This window comes from Odocoileus virginianus, chromosome 2 (assembly GCF_023699985.2).
Source record: "Odocoileus virginianus isolate 20LAN1187 ecotype Illinois chromosome 2, Ovbor_1.2, whole genome shotgun sequence".
NCBI lineage: Eukaryota > Metazoa > Chordata > Mammalia > Artiodactyla > Cervidae > Odocoileus > Odocoileus virginianus.
This window is the reverse complement of record NC_069675.1, coordinates 83,717,959-83,735,143: the sequence shown is the minus strand read 5'-3', so window position 1 is coordinate 83,735,143 and position 17,185 is coordinate 83,717,959. Positions and strand designations below refer to the sequence as shown.

Here is a 17,185-nt window from a genome sequence, read left to right as displayed (position 1 = left end):
CTTGATAACCCTTAGGACACTGATTAGTGGGTGCCTACTGTTACCCCTTTGGACACTGATTAGTAGGTACCTACTCTTACTCCATTTTACAGATGAGGAGCCAGCTTCAGAGGGTTAAATAACTTGCCTGAAATCACATGGCTACTGTCTGGCTTTGGAGAAAATTTAGACCCTGATGTGCTAAGACACCCATTTATCTGATGCAATAACTTCTCACCTGTGCATCTAGAATGAAACCAGCTGTCCACCTTCCCCGAGAAAGCTGGGAAAGCAGTCATTTATGTCATTTTTTGCAGGACTTAATTCTCTTGCGCTGGTCAGGAAAAGCGGGGTCTACAGTTAGCGGGCTTGTTCCTTCCTGGATTAAGTGCTCCCTGTGCAGTTGTGGGTACCCAAGGGCTGGCCATTGCCCTTTAGATCTCAAACACTCCTTGGCTGCATGCTGTGACTTTGCAGCTTACAAAGCACTAAATGGGAGTTGTCGGGTTTGAGCTTCCAGGGTATGTGTGGATTTGGGAGCGGCGATTGGCCTGAGACGCAGCAAATTAAGTAAGCCAGCCTCATGCTGGGGCACAGCTTCTCTGGGGTGCAGACCCGCTGCCTGCTGCCTCTCAATCCACATCTGCTTTACAAGGTCGAGTGTGTGAGCAGCGTCACTGACGGCCCATTGTCGTTCTCAGCTGAACCAGGCCTTGTCTGGAAGGTTTAATTCCCACGTTCACGTGGAATATGAATGGCGACTGCTCCATGAAGACCTGGATGAAAGCGACGACGACATGGACGAGAAGTTGCAGGTCTGTGCCAGCTTGCAAAACATGGAGAGTTTTATGATGAGCATCCTTCAGAACGGTGTGGGCCCCGGCCTTATATTTAGGGCAGAAAGCTGTTGTAGGAAAGGAAATAGAGTTTATTTTTTGCTTCTGCTGATCTCAGTAGTTTTTGGGTTTTACCCATCCCACAACTGCCCCTGTCTCCCAACTCCTACAAATGTGACTTTACGGGACATTAGTTATGTTATCATGGCAGCTGCTCACCTTCTGATACAAAGGATAGATACAAGAGGGCCTCTGATTCTGATGGATGTTAGAGGAAGCTCTCTCACTGAGAATGATGTGATGAAAAGCCATGTTTCCCCAGGAGTGGTTTTTGTGTTCACCGAGTAGATCTTTAAAACCTTCACTGAAATCAGTGACCCTTGGATCTCATTTGGCCCAACTCTTTCCTGTATCAGATGGGCCATTCAAGCCTCAAGACTGAGAGGCTGGCTTGGCCACAGTGGAGCCAGCACTTGGAGACTGCCCCGGGGGCTCTTGCCTCCTCGTCCGGCTGCTCCTCAGGATGCTCTTGCTTGTGCACTTGGGGGCACTCCCGGAAGGTAACCACCTTCACACCTGTCTCAGAGCTCAAAGCCAGGCCCAGGACGACTGCTACAAAACCTGTATGCCCAAAGCTGTGAAATTAGTGAGAGTGCCATGATGTAAGGTTTTATTTCTTGCTGCTGGACTTTAATGTCCTCATATGTATATTTCAGAAATATATGGCATTTCTGAAAGCTGTTGGACTATTCTGTTTCTTAGAATAAGGAATTTCTGAGTTCGCTGTAAAACAGTGTCAAGGTGAGAGGAACTGTTCATTTTATACTTGGATTTTCCTTTAAAAAAGGTGAAGGTTTCGGACTTCCCTGATGGCCCAGTGGTTAAGACTCCACGCTCCCAATGAGGGGGCATGGGTTTGGTCCCTCCTTGGGGAACTGAGATCTTGTATGGGTCAGCCAAAAAATAAATAAGTAAAAAATACAATAAAATAAATTTTTTTTTTAAAAAAAAAAGAGAAGCTTTGAAACATCTGCCCCGGCATGAGTGCCTCCTGGTCAAGCACACATCACGTTGTCAGGTTCCCAGGGTCGTGCAGGCAGTGACTGGGTGGGTCCTGTGGTCCCAGTGAAAGCCCAGCAGCAGTGCTGACACTCATGCCCCCCACTCCACCCCATCCCTAGCAGAGAGCAGTGGGCATGGTTCACACAGTCGTGCTCCCTGTTGGAATTTAAACTCTGTAGGAAGAACCACTGGCCATTGGGCTCTGTGCACTGAAGCTGAGTGTGAGCCGTTGGTTGCCCAGAGCCTTGACCAGGTAGGTGGTCGTGTGAGGGCAGGTGGGTGTGACAGCCAGTACTCATACCTGCTAAATTCTGGGCTCTGTGCCGGTAGTTAAATTTGTACCCGTTTAACAGATGAAAAATAGGATCAGCAAGGCTAGTTTGCTCAAGATCACAGCTGTTATAACAAAGCTGACATTTGAGATAGGAGTTTGATCAAATTTACCCAAGTCCCTGGTTCCTTGCATATGACCTTCAGGTGGAGCAAGGGTCAGCAAACCTGTAAAGGGCCGGATGACAGATGTTTTAAGCTTGTGGGCCTAAAACACGAGCCTGTGTTCCAGCTCCTCTCCTCCAGGGTGGTTGGAGAGCAGCCATGGGCAGTGTGTAAATCTCAGGCATGGCTGCCTTCTGCTCATGTTTTACTTGTTAAAACAGGTGGTGGTCCCACAAGTTATAATTTGCTGACCCTGAGCTAGAGGACTCTTTAGAGTCCCGAGTTCTATGGGAGGAAGGCGTTGATCTCCCCTGAATTAGCTGTGTGGCTGTTGAGGATCGGTCACAGCTGTGGGTGCTGTCTGAGAAGGATGCTCGTGGAGGGGATGTGCAGTGAAAGCAGGGCTACACCGGGCCAACTCCGGCTGGTAGAGATGAAGCAGCTTATGTTCTAAGTTCTTCCCAGGATGAAGAATTGCATGTTCTTGTAAAGCACGGCTCTTTTGGTGGGTGTGTCCATTAAGAGACACGCTAAGAGTGAGGTTTAGGTCTCGCCGCTGTCCTGCAATGGCAGAAATGCGCTGTGCCCAGGTGGTTGAGTGGCATGCCTGGGCTTGTCACCAGCACATCCATAGCCATGACTTGGAGGTCAGCGCGTCTTCGTCTCACACACCTCTGCCCACCACCCCCACAGCCCAGCCCCAGTCGGCGAGAAGACCGGCCTGTCAGCTTCTACCAGCTGGGCCCCAGCCAGCTGCCGTCCAGCGCTGCAGCTCTGGCGAGAGATGCCGGCAGCCTGGCCAAAGACAAGCAGAGGGCCTTCGTGCCCAGCCTCCTGCAGAACGAGACATACGGTGCCATCCTGAGTGGCAGCCCGCCGCCCACCCAGCCTGTGGCCCCCGGCTCGGCCAGCGCCCCCCCACTCCCCCCACGCAACGTTGCCAAAGGTATGTACTGAGCTCTTGGTCGCCCTGGGTGCAAGAGCGCTGTGATTGGGGTCACGCTTTGGGGACTCTGTCCTTGCTTTGTCCCCAGCTAGCTCGCCTGTGGGCCAGTGTCAGGACGCGTTTTTCTTTTGGGTCTTTTGTTTTGTACTTAGCGTCCTTTGCTTCCAGAATGAGCTCCATCATTCTTAGGATGGTGGGAGTGTGTCTTGGCTTCGTTCTTGTTCCGGGCCGGGCGGTGGCTTGTGTGACTCAGGGACTGCACTGCGCAGGCCTGGGGTGGCTGGGTGAGCCCTGCCGCTGTCCCTGGGTGTTTCCCGCAGACCTGCTTCCTGGTGCTGTTCTCTTTGCTGTCCACCCCTCCCGTTGCCTCCATTCTTTCCCTTTCTGTCTCTCTCCTGCCTGTACACGGCCAGCTTGTGGCATCTGATTATTTCTTCTCTCTGTGTTTCCCCATGAAGTGAAGGATAGAAAGATGCTAATTTGGGAAGCAGTGCTCAGCCTAGCTGTAAAAATACAGAAGAGTCCCCCAGGGTCCTGCTGGCACTTCAGGTGCTGAAGCTTTGCTGTGCTGGCCTCAGTCAGTCTTTCACAGCATAGTGAGTTTGACACCACAGATGCTATTTTCTGTTTTTATAAAAATGGAAACTGAAGGCCCACCCACTCGCCTGCCCGCAAAGGTTAAGTAATTTACCCAGCACTGGAGGCCCACTGGCCGTTTTGCTCCCTGAAGGCAGGTTCAGCAGGTGGCCAGGCCGGCTGTGTGCTGGGGCTCCAGGGGGCTTCCTGAGGGTGGGGGGCAGGAGCCTGCCCTGGGTGTGATGTCCAAGCCCCACGGCTGCTCTAGGCTGATGGCGGCCCCAGAAGTAAGTCCCAGGTTGCATTTCGCAGGAGCTGCTCTTGGAGAGGGGCACATAGCCGAGTGGCAGTGATGCTGGGAGGCCTGAAGTCTGTGCTCACAGAGTGGGGTGGCTGTTGCCCCCCCCCAGCCCCATCCCTCTGCCCTGGCTGTGGTGCAGGCCCTTCCACACGGCTCTGCCTCAGTGCTCAGGGAGGCCCAGAGGTCACTGGCCACGCCGGGCAGTCCTTGGAAACCAGCCCGCCCCTCCCGCAGAGCGCATTCCTCCTCCCAGGCCTGCAGGGAGCCCCTGTGCAAGGAAGGAGGTCACGCCCTGCAGCTGGAAGGGGCCCCGGTGTATGAGGGCCGCTGTGGTCAAGGGGCCTCATGGGGGGCGGCTTGTTGCCCCCCCCTCCCGCCTCCCAAGTCCCAGGTGTGTATGTTGTCTTGTGAGGCTGGAGCTAAATGGTTAGGTCGTCGGCACCTCATGAGCAGCTTTTCCTGACTGTGTATGTCGTGGGTAGAGAGATTTTCTTTTGCTCTGTTGGGTCACAGGACAGCTGTAGAAAGCTGTTCACCTGTGTTTCTTGGCTTCCTTCAAGTCTTAAGATGAGAAGGGTTTGAAGGGTTCCCTTTTTCTTCCTTTGATGATGGAGATGGCCTTTCACCCCCTCCAGCCCACTAAAGCCTATCTTTGTTTTCTATCTGTTCTACCCTTGGTCCATGTGGACCCCAACAAATGGAAGAAGGTCAGTGCTGTCCCCGTCAGGGGACAGGAGGGAAGCCTCCCCCTACCCCAGGTCTGCCCTATGTGGCTGTGGCCTGTTTTCATCTCCAGGCCCAGCCAGCCATGTGAGCCACACGCAGCCTCAGACACGGTCACGCCTGTGCCCTGGGCAGATGCCGCTCTGTGAGGAGGAGTGGGCAGAGGAAGGGTGTCACCAGGTGCCGGCGTCCAGCCAGAAATACATCTGCCCTTCACCAGCTGTGTGTGACTTGGCCCTCCTCTCACGTGCTCTGTCTGAGGACAGGTGTCCCCCAGCGAGGTGCTGACCCCATGGGAGGACGTAAATGGGTAGAGACAAGCAGATGTCCCATCCCTGAGTGCAGTGCTCAGGAGGGTCACCGTGGTTATCATTTCCCTCTTCAAACAGTACTTCCATTAGAGACATCGGTAAGATGGAGACCAACTGGGAATTTTCCCAGGAGCATCGTTGGTTTGGTGTGTATTGGTATCTGTCTTCCAGGTGCCAGAAAGAATTTTTTTTTTCAAACAAATGAGCGGCCTATTTGTGGTCTTACCACTGTTCTGTCCACAGAAGGGTCACGTTTCCCGTCGTACAGGCAGAGGATCAATAATGCCGTGTTCTGTTTCTGTTTTTGTTCTGTGCTCCTGCGTGCGTGTGCATGCCTGCGTGTGCATGGGCGTGCGTGTGCGTGCGTGTGCAGCTCAGCCAGCCTCCTCTGCTAACGCCCCGTGGAAGACAAACTCTGTAAGCGTGGACAGTATAAGCCGGCAGCGATCTTCGTCAGATCCGCCCACTGTCCATCCACCGCTGCCCCCTCTCCGCGTGACATCTACCAGTACGTTTTTTTTTTCCTTTTACCTTTCTTGCCGTCGGGCTTCATGCTACACGGATGGCTGGTGGGGAGGAGGGGGTTGGTCCTCTCGGCCGCCACGTGGGGAGCAAGCCCCAGCCTGCACGCTGCTGGGGGCTCCCCCGTGGCCGCCTCCCTGCGGCCCCCTCCTCCCTGGCAGCTGGCCGCTGTCTGTCCCACTCCCCGCGGGGTCCACCCCCACTCTCCTCTGTCTCCAAGCACTCAGCAGCGTTTCTTTCTCTCGCACGCCGGTGCCGGGCTTCCTCTGGCTGTTCCGTGCTTCGGGGTACCGGCTTGTGTTCCTGTGGATTAGAATCTGCTCTGTGTTTCCCTTCAGTGTCATGTGTCCACCGGGGGGAGGGGCAGGGGGTGCAAAGCGGGGTCGGGGGGTGGTGACTGGACCAGGGAGGCGAGGCCTGGACGCTATAGGAGGGGCTCTGGGCTCTCGGGGTGCGTGTCTGCTCCGAGAGCACTGAGGGTTTCTCTGGGTTTCCTTAGCTGGAGTTAAGGTGGGAGAAACCACCCTGGCTGCAGCCGGTGCCCTCCGGGTGCTGGAGGCCAAGCGGGCAGCTGCCTCGGGGAGGGGCTTCCAGAGGCTGCGGTGGGGCGGGGGCACCCAGGTCGGGGGGGGGGGGCGGCGGCGAGGAGCTCGGTGGTGAGAGGCGCCCAGCAGGTCTCCGAAGCCCACTCTTCTGCCTCATGGTCCCGTGTCCACGGGACTGTAGATAGGCATGCAAGAGCCTACCTTTTGACTTTGCTTTTAAAAAGCTTATGAAAAAAGGAAAGAAAGCCTGAACTGGACCCCTCCCTGCTCAGCCAGCGCCCCCCGCCTCCGCCGTCTGGGGCCGAGGCTCCTGAGGTGTCCACGTCCAGGCCCGGGGGCAGGTCGCTGCCTCTGCTCGGACTGCGGGACACGGGTGCTGCCCGTTGAGAAGGGCGCTGATGTTTTGTCAGCAAACGGGAAGGAGGCTCAAGTTCTGGCCCCTTGTCTTACCAGCCCCATGCGCTCACTGAAAGCCTCGGCTCCCTCATTCTCTGTAAAACGTAGAGAATATAACTTGTTGCCCTGTCCTCTTAGAGACAGGAAGCCTTCACGGAGCTGGCCCTTCACAGGCTGTCCCCAGACTGACCGGCTGGCCACCGGGTGACATGGGTGGGCCCCAGGGCAGGACCCGGGCCAGGCCTCCTGCAGCTGCTTCTCCAGGTTCCCTGGAGGATGGAAGACCCAGTTGGCTTCCCCAGGAGGGGTTCTAGCTGAGAAAACACCCCCAGGCCCATGGAGTCATTTTAATCCCCCCTTAAGGCCTAGAAGGACTCTCTACCAATACTGCTGTCTGAAAAGTCTTTGGTGGAAGTAGGTGTTTTCCCCGTGAAATAGTGGAAGGAGAAAAGGAAGCCCTCGTCGAAGGAGCCTCGGGTGGGGAGCCTGGGAATATGAGGCCTGGAGACTGACCCTCTGCGTGTGTCTCTCTCTTCTCTCTCTGCAGACCCCCTGGCTCCCACACCACCCCCTCCGGTGATCAAAACGCCCAGTGTGATCGAAGCCTTGAGCCAGCAGAGCAAGCCGGCCCAGCCCGGACTCCCACCCAGCAAAGCCCCGCCACCCTTGCCGCCCCAGCCGCCCAGCCGCCTCCCCCAGAAGAGGCCTGCTCCCGGGTAACTGCTGCTTGCTATGTCCCCCTCGGGGGCCAGCCAGGTCACCATCCATGCTTCCTGCCCTCAGGGGGCTTCCCAGTGCACCCACCCCACAACTTCACTTGCTGGGGTTTCTCTGAACGTTTGAAATCATCCATGTTTCAAATTCTGCTATGACCCCTGAGGTCAAGTGTTGATTGACTAATTCATTATGTTTCAGGGGTCTTCAAAATAATTTACCAAGAATATACTGCAAACATTTCATACCAGTGCGTGTCTTACATCCACATGATGAATTTAGATTTCTGTTGAACATAGACACTGGGACTCGGGGAGTTAAACTCCTCAAGACACAGGGCCTCTAGGTCTTACTTGTTGTTCACTCATAGGATTATCTTGAATACGTGAACTCTTTGCAGTGCAGGACATGTATTTCCAACAAACTAGGACATTCTCCTACATAAACATAATACAGCCAGCCAGATCAGGAAATTAACATGGTTGTTATTGTTCAGTCGCTAAGTTGTGTCCGACACTTTGCGACCCCATGGACTGTAGCCTGCTAGGCTTCTCTGTCCATGGGATTCTCCAGACAAGAATACTGGAGTGGGTAGCTATTTCCTTCTGCGGTGGATCTTTCTGACCCAAGGATCGAGCCCATGTCTCCTGCATTGGCAGGTGGATTCTTTACCACTGAGCCTACCTTCCAAAACGCAGACTCCAGGTTTTGCCATTTGTTTAAATAAATGTCCTTTACCACATTTATTGTAGTAAAGCTCATGGGATCCAGTTCATGGCTTTCAGTCTGGATCTTTATGGTAGAGAAATGGTTCCTTTTAGTGGAATGATACTTAAGACGCCAAGATCTGGGTGGTCGGTGTCCTCATTGCCATTGGAGTGTCAGTGCTCGCGGGCAGGCCTTCTGAGTCATCAGAACTAGGGATACGTACGTGTATATTCATACACATACATGCATGCTTGTATACATGTATAAACATTTATTTATGTTTCTTGTCTATGTGGATGGAAATCCACGAGTTCACACTGTCTCCAGTTTCTCTGGTTCTGAGTAACAAACCACACCAAAATGTATTGACATAAGCCACAACTGTCTTACTGCGCTCATGAGTTTGGGTCAGCACAGGGGGAGTGGCTTGTGTTTGCTTGACAATATCTGGGCCTTTACCTGAAAAGACTCGAGGGCTGGGGGTTGTTCAACACAGAGCGATTCATCAGAGGAGGCCTCCCCAGTCCACACACGTGGTTGGTGCTGGCTGTCAGCTGGGACTTCAGCTGGGGCTCTCGGCTGGAATACTTAACGTGTCCTGGCCCGTCTCACATCAGGGTGACTAGGCCCAAGAGCAAGTCCTGGAAACCAGCAGGGCATCACAGCTGCCTTCTGCTACTGCTCGGCACAGGCAGAGCCTGGACTCGGTCAGGGGAGGGTGGGGCACTGCAGTGGCCATGCAGTCCATTCTCGGTGTTTTAAATGCTCCACGGGGTTTATTCTATTAGAGCTTTTTATTCCTTTCTGCACTTGTTACTCCCTTTTCTAATGGTAAAAAAGTCTGGCTCCCATGTTTATGTAACTGATCGGTACCCTTATGAAATGCATCTCCCATCCCCGCCTTCTCCTCTGTGCAGAAGCCTCCTCTCCCTGCTGGAATCTGGGACCCTCCTGGGTCTCCAGCTCTCCTGACAGGCCAGCCCCTGCCCCCAGCCAGGTGGATGCCTTCCTGTGTCCCCTCAGGCAAACCCCCGTCAGGCCCCCATCCATGGACACCTCGGGCTCTGACTCCCAGGGTGAGGTGATCTGTTTTAATCCCTGCTCCCAAGTAGATGATGGAGCCTCTCAACATAGAAACTACATCCTGCATCTGAGAAATCTCAATTGATGTTTTTTTTTTTAATGACTTAGCATCTGTATTTTTCTGTTCTAACTTGTAGTCCAATTCTTACTATTCGGATATCAGATCCTCTTGGCCTTTCCTCTATGTGTATCACCTTTTCTCTTTATTAGAGTAAGCTGATTGCTCTAACAGCTTACCCCTGGACCATCTCAGTGGTTTAACATAAGGAATTCACTTCTTGCTCCCACGAGTTGAGTGTCCCCATTCTTGCTTGTACAGCAAACCCAAGGGGGTGAGTCAGAGACCCAGACCCCTTCTACTTCTGACTCCACCATCTTTATCCCTTGGGCCAAGGGTTAATTCAAGATTGCCGGGAGAAATGTCAATAACCTTATATGTGCAGATGACACCACCCTTATGGCAGAAAGTAAAGAACTAAAGAACCTCTTGATGAAAGTGAAAGAGGAGAGTGAAAAAGTTGGCTTAAAACTCAACATTCAGAAAACTAAGAACATGACATCTGGTCCCATCACTTCATGGCAAATAGATGGGGAAGCAATGGAAACAGTGAGAAACTTTATTTTGGGGGACTCCAAAATCAGTGCAGATGGTGACTGCAGCCTTGAAATTAAAAGACACTTGTTCCTTGAAAGAAAAACTATGACCAACCTAGACAGCATATTTAAAAAGCAGAGACATTACTTTGCCAACAAAGGTCCATCTAGTCAAAGCTATGGTTTTTCCAGTAGTCATATATGGATGTGAGAATTGGACTATAAAGAAAGCTGAGCACAGAAGAATTGCTGCTTTTGAACTGTGGCGTTGGAGGAGACTCTTGAGAGTTCCTTGGACTGCAAGGAAATCCAACCAGTCCATCCTAAAGGAAATCAGTCCTGAATATTCATTGGAAGGACTGATGCTGAAGCTGAAGCTCCAATACTTTGGTCACCTGATGTGAAGAACCAACTCATTTGAAAAGACCCTGATGCTGGAAAAGATTGAAGGCAGGAGAAGGGGATGACAGAGGATGAGATGGTTGGATGGCATCACCGACGTGATGGACATGAGTTTGAGCAAGCTCCGGGAGTTGGTGATGGACAGGGAAGCCTGGCGTGCTACAGTCCACGGGGTCGCAGAGTCGGACACGGTTGAGCGACTGGACTGAGACTTAATTCTGCAGGAGAAACTAGCAAACACCCCTGGGGCCTGTCCCGTGACCCCACCTAGAGGCAGGGGCTGGAAGTGCAGCTGCACTGCAGAGGGGCCAGCTCCCAGCCCCCTTCTGGCTCTCCATTCCGGCCTTGTTTCCCTGCTTGCTCGCTTGCTTGCTTTTTACAGTCAGCTTTCTGGGAGATTTTCTCAGCTTTTTGTGATCATATAAATAATGTTCATGTTAATAGTATCCTGTTGGTTTCACGGACTCATTTTCTCCCATCTCTTCCACAATTCTTTCCGTTCTGACTTCTGCTATGTCATAGATGTTTCCCCTAAGTGTGGTCTTCCCTCTCACTAAGTCGCCCCTTCAGATGCAGCATTAGAAGCTGGCAGACTGCACCCTGATGACCACGCTGCTGGCATGGGTCTTGCCATATAGAGCAGTCTCCCTGGGTGGCCCTGGTATTGGACACCGCAGGTTCCTTAGAGGACAGACTTCTGGTCTATTGCCTAAACGGAGCATGTTTTCTGGTAGTCGAACATAGAAAGATAAGCTTTCACTTGGCCCCTTGATCCTGAGGGGAGCCGAGCCATGGTCAGTCTCAGAGGGTTATAGGCAGCAGGGGTCATGGTACAGAGGACGACACGGGCCAGTAGGGCCCAGACAGTCCTGGCAGAGCCCCCAGGGCCCGCGGGTTGATCCAGCCCCACCTGACACAGGAGGAGACCTGGGGTGTGTGGGACAGGAACGTCGGAGGCAGAGCTGGTTCTCAGCACCCTGCTTCCTGCCCACACCCGGGGTGTCGGCTGCAGGTTCACACAGAACAGGGGAGTCCTGGGAGGAGCCTAGTTTTGGAAAAAGGAACCCCTGGGGTCTGGCGCTGTCCTCTGGGCCTCTCTCTCTTTCTTTTTCCAACAGAAAAAGAATTAACTTGGATGGCAGTTGATAAAATTAGCTTGCCCGTTTTCAGTTTGAACACGGACAGGTCCTGTAGAACAGGGAGTGAGGTAGGGTTGTCACGTGCCTTTTGGGCCTCCTGTACCAGTGACTCTAGGCTGCCCAAGGGGTGCTCATGGTCAAGAACCTGCCTGCCAATGCAGGAGGCGTAAGAGATGCGGGTTTGATCCCTGGGTCAGGAAGTTCCCCTGGAGAAGGGCATGGCAACCCACTCCAGTATTCTGGCTGGAGAATCCCATGGACAGAGGAGCGTGGTGGGTTACAGTCTGTGGGGTTGCAGAGTCGGACACAACTGAGCAATTTTGCATGCACGCATGTACCAGTGACACTATTTCCCCTTCTTCGTAGGCCTGACAAGTCAAGCCCACTGGTTAACAAAGGCCAGCCGAGAGGACCTGGTAATTATTTCACGTGAACTGGTCTATGAGGGCAGAGTGGGGGATGTGTCCCGTTGCGGTCAGCCCTGTCTCCTGGCCCAGCTGTCCTGTCCAGGGCAGGGCAGCCACCCTGATGCCACCCCCCCTGGTGCCCCTGTTCCCGGGGCTGCCCAGTACCATACCCCACATTCCACTCCCCTTCTGCCACTGGGGGCGGGTGGGGGGCCCGGCAGGGGATGGGGGAGGTGGTCAGTGGAGGAGGTTATCGTCTGTCCCACAATGACAGCTGCAGGCCGGCATACTGTACAAAGGCCACAGGGAAGTCACAAGTTTCTTTGGCCTTCAGGGGATTTTCTGTCAATGATTAGAAAAACCTCAGGAAACCTGCCTTGTGAATCTGACACAATGGCTCTTGCGTTGTTTCTGTCTCGTGATGGCTGAGGGGGCATATTGTGAAGTTGACTCATTTTGGCCCTAAAGCAGTGGACCTCTCTGGAACAGAAGCTCTGGGTCCTCTGTCCAATGCCATGGTCATGCAGCCCCCTGCGCCCATGCCCAGGAAGTCCCAGACGGTGAGTGGACAAGCCCCTTCTTTTCTGCCTCTGCTTTGGCTAGGAGTGTGCGGGTTATTCTCCAAGGGCTCAGATCTAAGCCGGGCATGGCCCAGAGCTCACAGCTGACGGGCTGGCTCTAGGACCGACCCCTGTCTTCACACCAGGCACCGGACTGCCACTGTCTTCCCCAGGTTGGCCTCCTCCAGGAAGTCCCCCTGCCCCAAGCTGCACTGAGCCTCCCCAAGTTGACCCTGGTGGGTGTGCAGGTCTGTAGGCTTGCAGGCCCCGGGGACCCGTTGGAAGCAAAGCAGCCCGGTTCTCCCCTGAGCAGGTGTGTCTCCCCGCACACTGAGCTCTGAGCCCCCTTCTTGATGCAGACCAAGCTGAAGCCCAAGCGGGTCAAAGCCTTGTACAACTGCGTGGCCGACAACCCCGACGAGCTGACGTTCTCCGAGGGGGACGTGATCATCGTGGACGGCGAGGAGGACCAGGAGTGGTGGGTGAGTCTGGGGGTGGGGGGGGGTCTTTCCCCAGGGGAGGCTGCCCTGCCCTGAGCAGCCTCAGCTGTCCTTTCTGTTTCTCCCCACTTCCGAGGGGTCCCCCCTGGGGTGGGCGGGCCATGTGGGCTGGTTTCCAGAGCGCACCTGAGGGTCTGCAAGGAGGACGTGGCCTTGGCAGTCTCGGGCTGCTGCCTCCTCCACAATGCAATGACAGATTCATGCTTTTTAAACTTTAGATTCTCACCAGCAGTGGATGTGTACTTACTTAGTTGCTAAGTTGAGTCTGACTCTCTGCGACCCCATGGACTGAAGCCCACCAGGCTCCTCTGTCCATGGGATTTCTCAGGCAAGAATACAGGAGTGGGTTGTCATTTCCTTCTCCAGGGGACCATCCCGACCCAGGGATGGCACTGGGTCTCTTCCATCTCCTGCTTTGGCAGGCAGGTTCTTTTTCTGCTGAGCCACCAGGGAAGCCCAGTGAGTGGACAGTGGAAACCTGAAGTCACAGCCAGCCTCTCAGCCTTTTTTTAATAGAAGTATACGGCATGGTGTTCCCTGGTGGCCTAGTGGGTAGATTGGTGTTTTTCACTGCCGTGGCCCCTGGTTCAATCCCTGGTCAGGGAACTAATATCCTGCAAGACACATGGCATGGCCAAAAAGAATAAGATAACTTTTCAGTTATTCTATATATTTTTTTAAAAAACGTATCAAGTGCAGAAATGCTGCCCGTAATCTCCAGGGCTCCTCCACTCATTAAAAAAATAAAATAAAATTTACATTTTGGTGCTTTTCTTTTAGACTTTTACTTACCTAATTTACATCATTGAGATCAGACTTGATATAGAACTTACATAATTTTCCCAGAGCAAAAGTGAATGATTTACTGAAGTCTCATAAATGCTTGCCTTTTTAAATAGGGCTCCCTCGTGTTTGCCACTTTCTGTGACTTTGAAGCTCACAAACTTCTGACATTCAGTCCCTTTGTCTATTGAAGAAACAAAAACACAGATGGGGGTGGTGGTCAGGTCCTGTCCTATGTGCCCCCCCAGGCTGCCAGGACTGTAGTGGGGGCGTCTTTGAGGGCACCGACTGGCCTTGAACAGGAGTTCCGAGTAGTAGGCAGGGACTGTTTGAAATGTGAGTGGAAGAAAAAACAGTTTAGATGTTTTACCCAAGTAATTCTTTCCCAGAAGTTCTTCCTGACAGATTTTTTTTTCCCCCTCCAAATGCTAAAATGCCCTTCAGTTTTCAGCATTTGGAATTTTTATAACCACCTAACTGTGTACTCGTTTCAGATCGGCCACATTGACGGAGATCCGAGTCGCAAGGGAGCTTTTCCGGTGTCTTTTGTGCACTTTATTGCTGACTGAATTGCTACTGAAGAAAAACACTTCTTTTAAAAGTCATGTCCTGTTTCATTTTTGGTACCAGTACTCTTGCCAGATAACCTGTCTCATGACTTGTACCCTACCCACTTTCTCTAATGCCACTGTTCTGCTTTATAAACTCAAAAGGCAATTTATATATATATATCAATGAATTGTTTTTATATTTTGTGTTTTTCATGAAACATTGCTATACTTTTATTAGGAAAAACTCAATTTCCTAAGAGGTGAACTGAAAAGTGATTTTTTTTTTTTTTTTCCTGAAAAGTGATTTTAACTACATAATCAAGCCTGAATCTACAGCATTAGCTGAACCTCAAAGTAGTTTGGAGTGTTGGGAAGAAATGCATCCTGCTTTTCTTGGCCCATTTCTTTAGTCGGTGACCTTTAGCACAGTTATTCTTTTTAGAAAGCCAGTGAACTTTTGCTTTCCAATTCTGTAGCTAATCTGCACTTTCTAGATAAAGTGCTTCAGTTCACCTTTAAAGACTTTTTTTTAAAAAAAAAAAAAGGATACCTTGAAAGATTTCCTTTGAAATCCACCCGACATTTATTTAAAGCAACTTGGGAGTGTATACATAAGTGTTGTATTTTCCAGCACCTGGTGTGTGAGGTTGCAGCTGTCATTGTATCCTGCATGAGTGTGTAAACTATTGTGAACAAGCCTACCTAAGCCAACTAGGGATGGTTTGCTATGGCATACGTCAGCTCCAGATTGTATAAAACTGCATTTCCTGAATTCGGTTGAAAACTAAAGATGACAGATTGCGACACGGTTCTTCAAGCTAGTTTATACGCTTTAGGGGTCCTGGGATTCGCTTTCTCGAGCCCCCTGGTTGCGGCCAGAGTACCATCACCGAGTCCTCGCTGTTTCCTGTTGAGTGTACCGCTGCCTTCCCTTCTAGCTCGAGAGAATGTTTCCTTGATTTAGTGTCTTGTATTCATAGAATATACCAACAGGAATGGTAGTTACACTGTCTTGCAATTTAATCTGTCCACTTGTTTGTAATCACGAACATATCAGAAATCTGTAGGTCCCAGGTAATAAAATAACCCCAGACATCCGGATTTCCTGTTGAAGTCCATCATATCATTCTTAAACTTAAGCTACTAGGGGCAGGGGGGTGGGGGTTAGGTTGTATACGATAAAATAAAAACTCATTAGGTTTAATGAACTTGACTATCATACCTCTACTTAGTCATGGTGGGTGTAAGATTCAGAGTAGGTATGTTGAAAAATTTGGCGCTCTCTGAGAATAAATAGGCATATAATGCCCACTTAGATTTTTACCAAAAGCGGTAAATTTAAGGATAGGCTTGGAAAGCAAGGCGACGATGCTGTTTCTGCATGTCATGATGGTACATTTGATTGAAGCAGCCTGTCTTTATTATGCAAGACTCTTGTTGAGTGTAGAGCTTTTTTTTTTTTTTTATTTCATTGTATTTTTTTTTCATTGATATTATAAAGGAAGACAGAACAAACTGGAATGTTTTATGATGTTGTATGGCAATTGCATTTTTTGCCTTTCAAAGTTCCGGGTAAAAATGTGTTAGATCTGTAATTAAAGTCTTTATTTCTTTTTTTTTTTAAGCACTACATCTGTTTTCACTAATTGTTCATTTCTGTTTTTGAACCCTTCATTAGTTAATTCTCTCATAGATTGAAGAACATAAACAGATGTTTTGCACAGTGCACTTCATATGTATATTTTAGCACAGCCCTCCCACATCTGTACCTTATAATCAATCAGCCTTTTGCCTACTTGGTGCCAGCTATATAAGGAATTAACGTTGATCCATATCAACAGTGGAACACCAGTCCCAAACTGATATATCAGGTTCACTGGTACATACATAAATATCTAGGAAATATTTTCCCAGTCTACAATTTGGTGGTGCTATTGTGCAGTAATTAATATTACTCTTGCCGGAGGAGAAATTATATTAACTTCCCTACTAATGATGTCCTTTCCTAGTTATTTGCTCTTTGCAAATTAAAAAAAAAGCAACTAAGAAAAAGGAAAACACTGTAGATAAACTATTTATATTTAAAGTTTACGTTTTGTGACCTCAGCTGCAGGATTCTGGCATTTGGCATGCCATCCTCCATCAGGTCTGACCTCTAGGGATGGCAACTCAGAAATCTGTCCACGGACTAATGGTTAGCATGTGATCTGTGAAGGGTGGGAACCACGACTGCAGCCTGGATGCTATCTGAGATGTATGATATTCAATTCATTCACTCGATTATTTCCGTCTAGTTGCAGCGCAACTGTATATATTGTATAACCTAAATCAGTTATTTTCATTGTCCTAATTAGAGCATGTTTAATAAGTTTACTCTTCTTGTTAACTAGTCATCTGACTGGAAAAAAATAAAATACTTTTAAATGGACGTGGTGTTTTTCATGTTTTTAATCTTTTGAGTGTTCAGTTGCTTCAGTAATATCTGACTCTTTGCAACCCCATGGACTGTAGCTCACCAGGCTCCTCTGTCCATGGAATTTGCCAGGCAAGAATACTGGAGTGGGTTGCCATGCCCTCCTCAAGGGGATCTTCCCAGCCCAGGGATCGAACTACCACGTCTCTTTCGTCTCCTGAATTGGCGGGCAAGTTCTTTACCACTAGTGCCACCTGGGAAGCCCCCTTTAGTCTTTAGTAAAGCACTGTATATAAAAAGTCTTTTTAAAAAAAATACACTAGTCTACTGAACATGAAATTCTTCACAGTGTAGGACTTCTAACATGATCAGTAATCTTTGAGGGTTTTCAAAGATAATTACTGTGGTTTATATTGTGGTTTGCTAACAAGTTATCCTGACAACACACCTTTTAAAGTTTCCCTTTTTGTGACTTGAGTTGACAGCATCACTATTTCAAACCAGCATGATTTGTGGGTCCCTGGACCAGACCTCTGCCTGATTAGAGCTCCGAGCTGGTGAGACTGCATCGCCAGCCAGTGCTGCAGGACAGATGGCCTGGGTCTTCCTCAGAAAGTTCTTCATGTTCCTTACTCACCTAGGGTGCTTCTGTGACACATAAAAGTTTTCAGGCTTATTTGTGTCTAAAAGCGACAAATG

At 50.4% G+C, this 17,185-nt stretch overlaps 1 protein-coding gene across 3 annotated transcripts in view; it reads left to right on the top strand.

Moving 5' to 3' along the window:
* Positions 1-16,501, top strand: part of ASAP2 (ArfGAP with SH3 domain, ankyrin repeat and PH domain 2) — a 154,808-nt gene extending 138,307 nt beyond the window's left edge. For 2 of the 3 annotated variants that reach the window (XM_070451854.1, XM_020912045.2), the window contains exons 21-28: positions 681-794; positions 3,006-3,258; positions 5,543-5,677; positions 7,180-7,348; positions 11,639-11,688; positions 12,148-12,239; positions 12,599-12,721; positions 14,017-16,501. In XM_070451854.1, the coding sequence (XP_070307955.1) occupies positions 681-794; positions 3,006-3,258; positions 5,543-5,677; positions 7,180-7,348; positions 11,639-11,688; positions 12,148-12,239; positions 12,599-12,721; positions 14,017-14,091 (1,011 nt within the window). In that variant the 3' untranslated portion in view covers positions 14,092-16,501. The remainder of the gene's footprint in view (positions 1-680; positions 795-3,005; positions 3,259-5,542; positions 5,678-7,179; positions 7,349-11,638; positions 11,689-12,147; positions 12,240-12,598; positions 12,722-14,016) is intronic. The other variant, XM_070451860.1, reaches the window with a different exon arrangement.
* Positions 16,502-17,185: the final 684 nt, after the last annotated feature.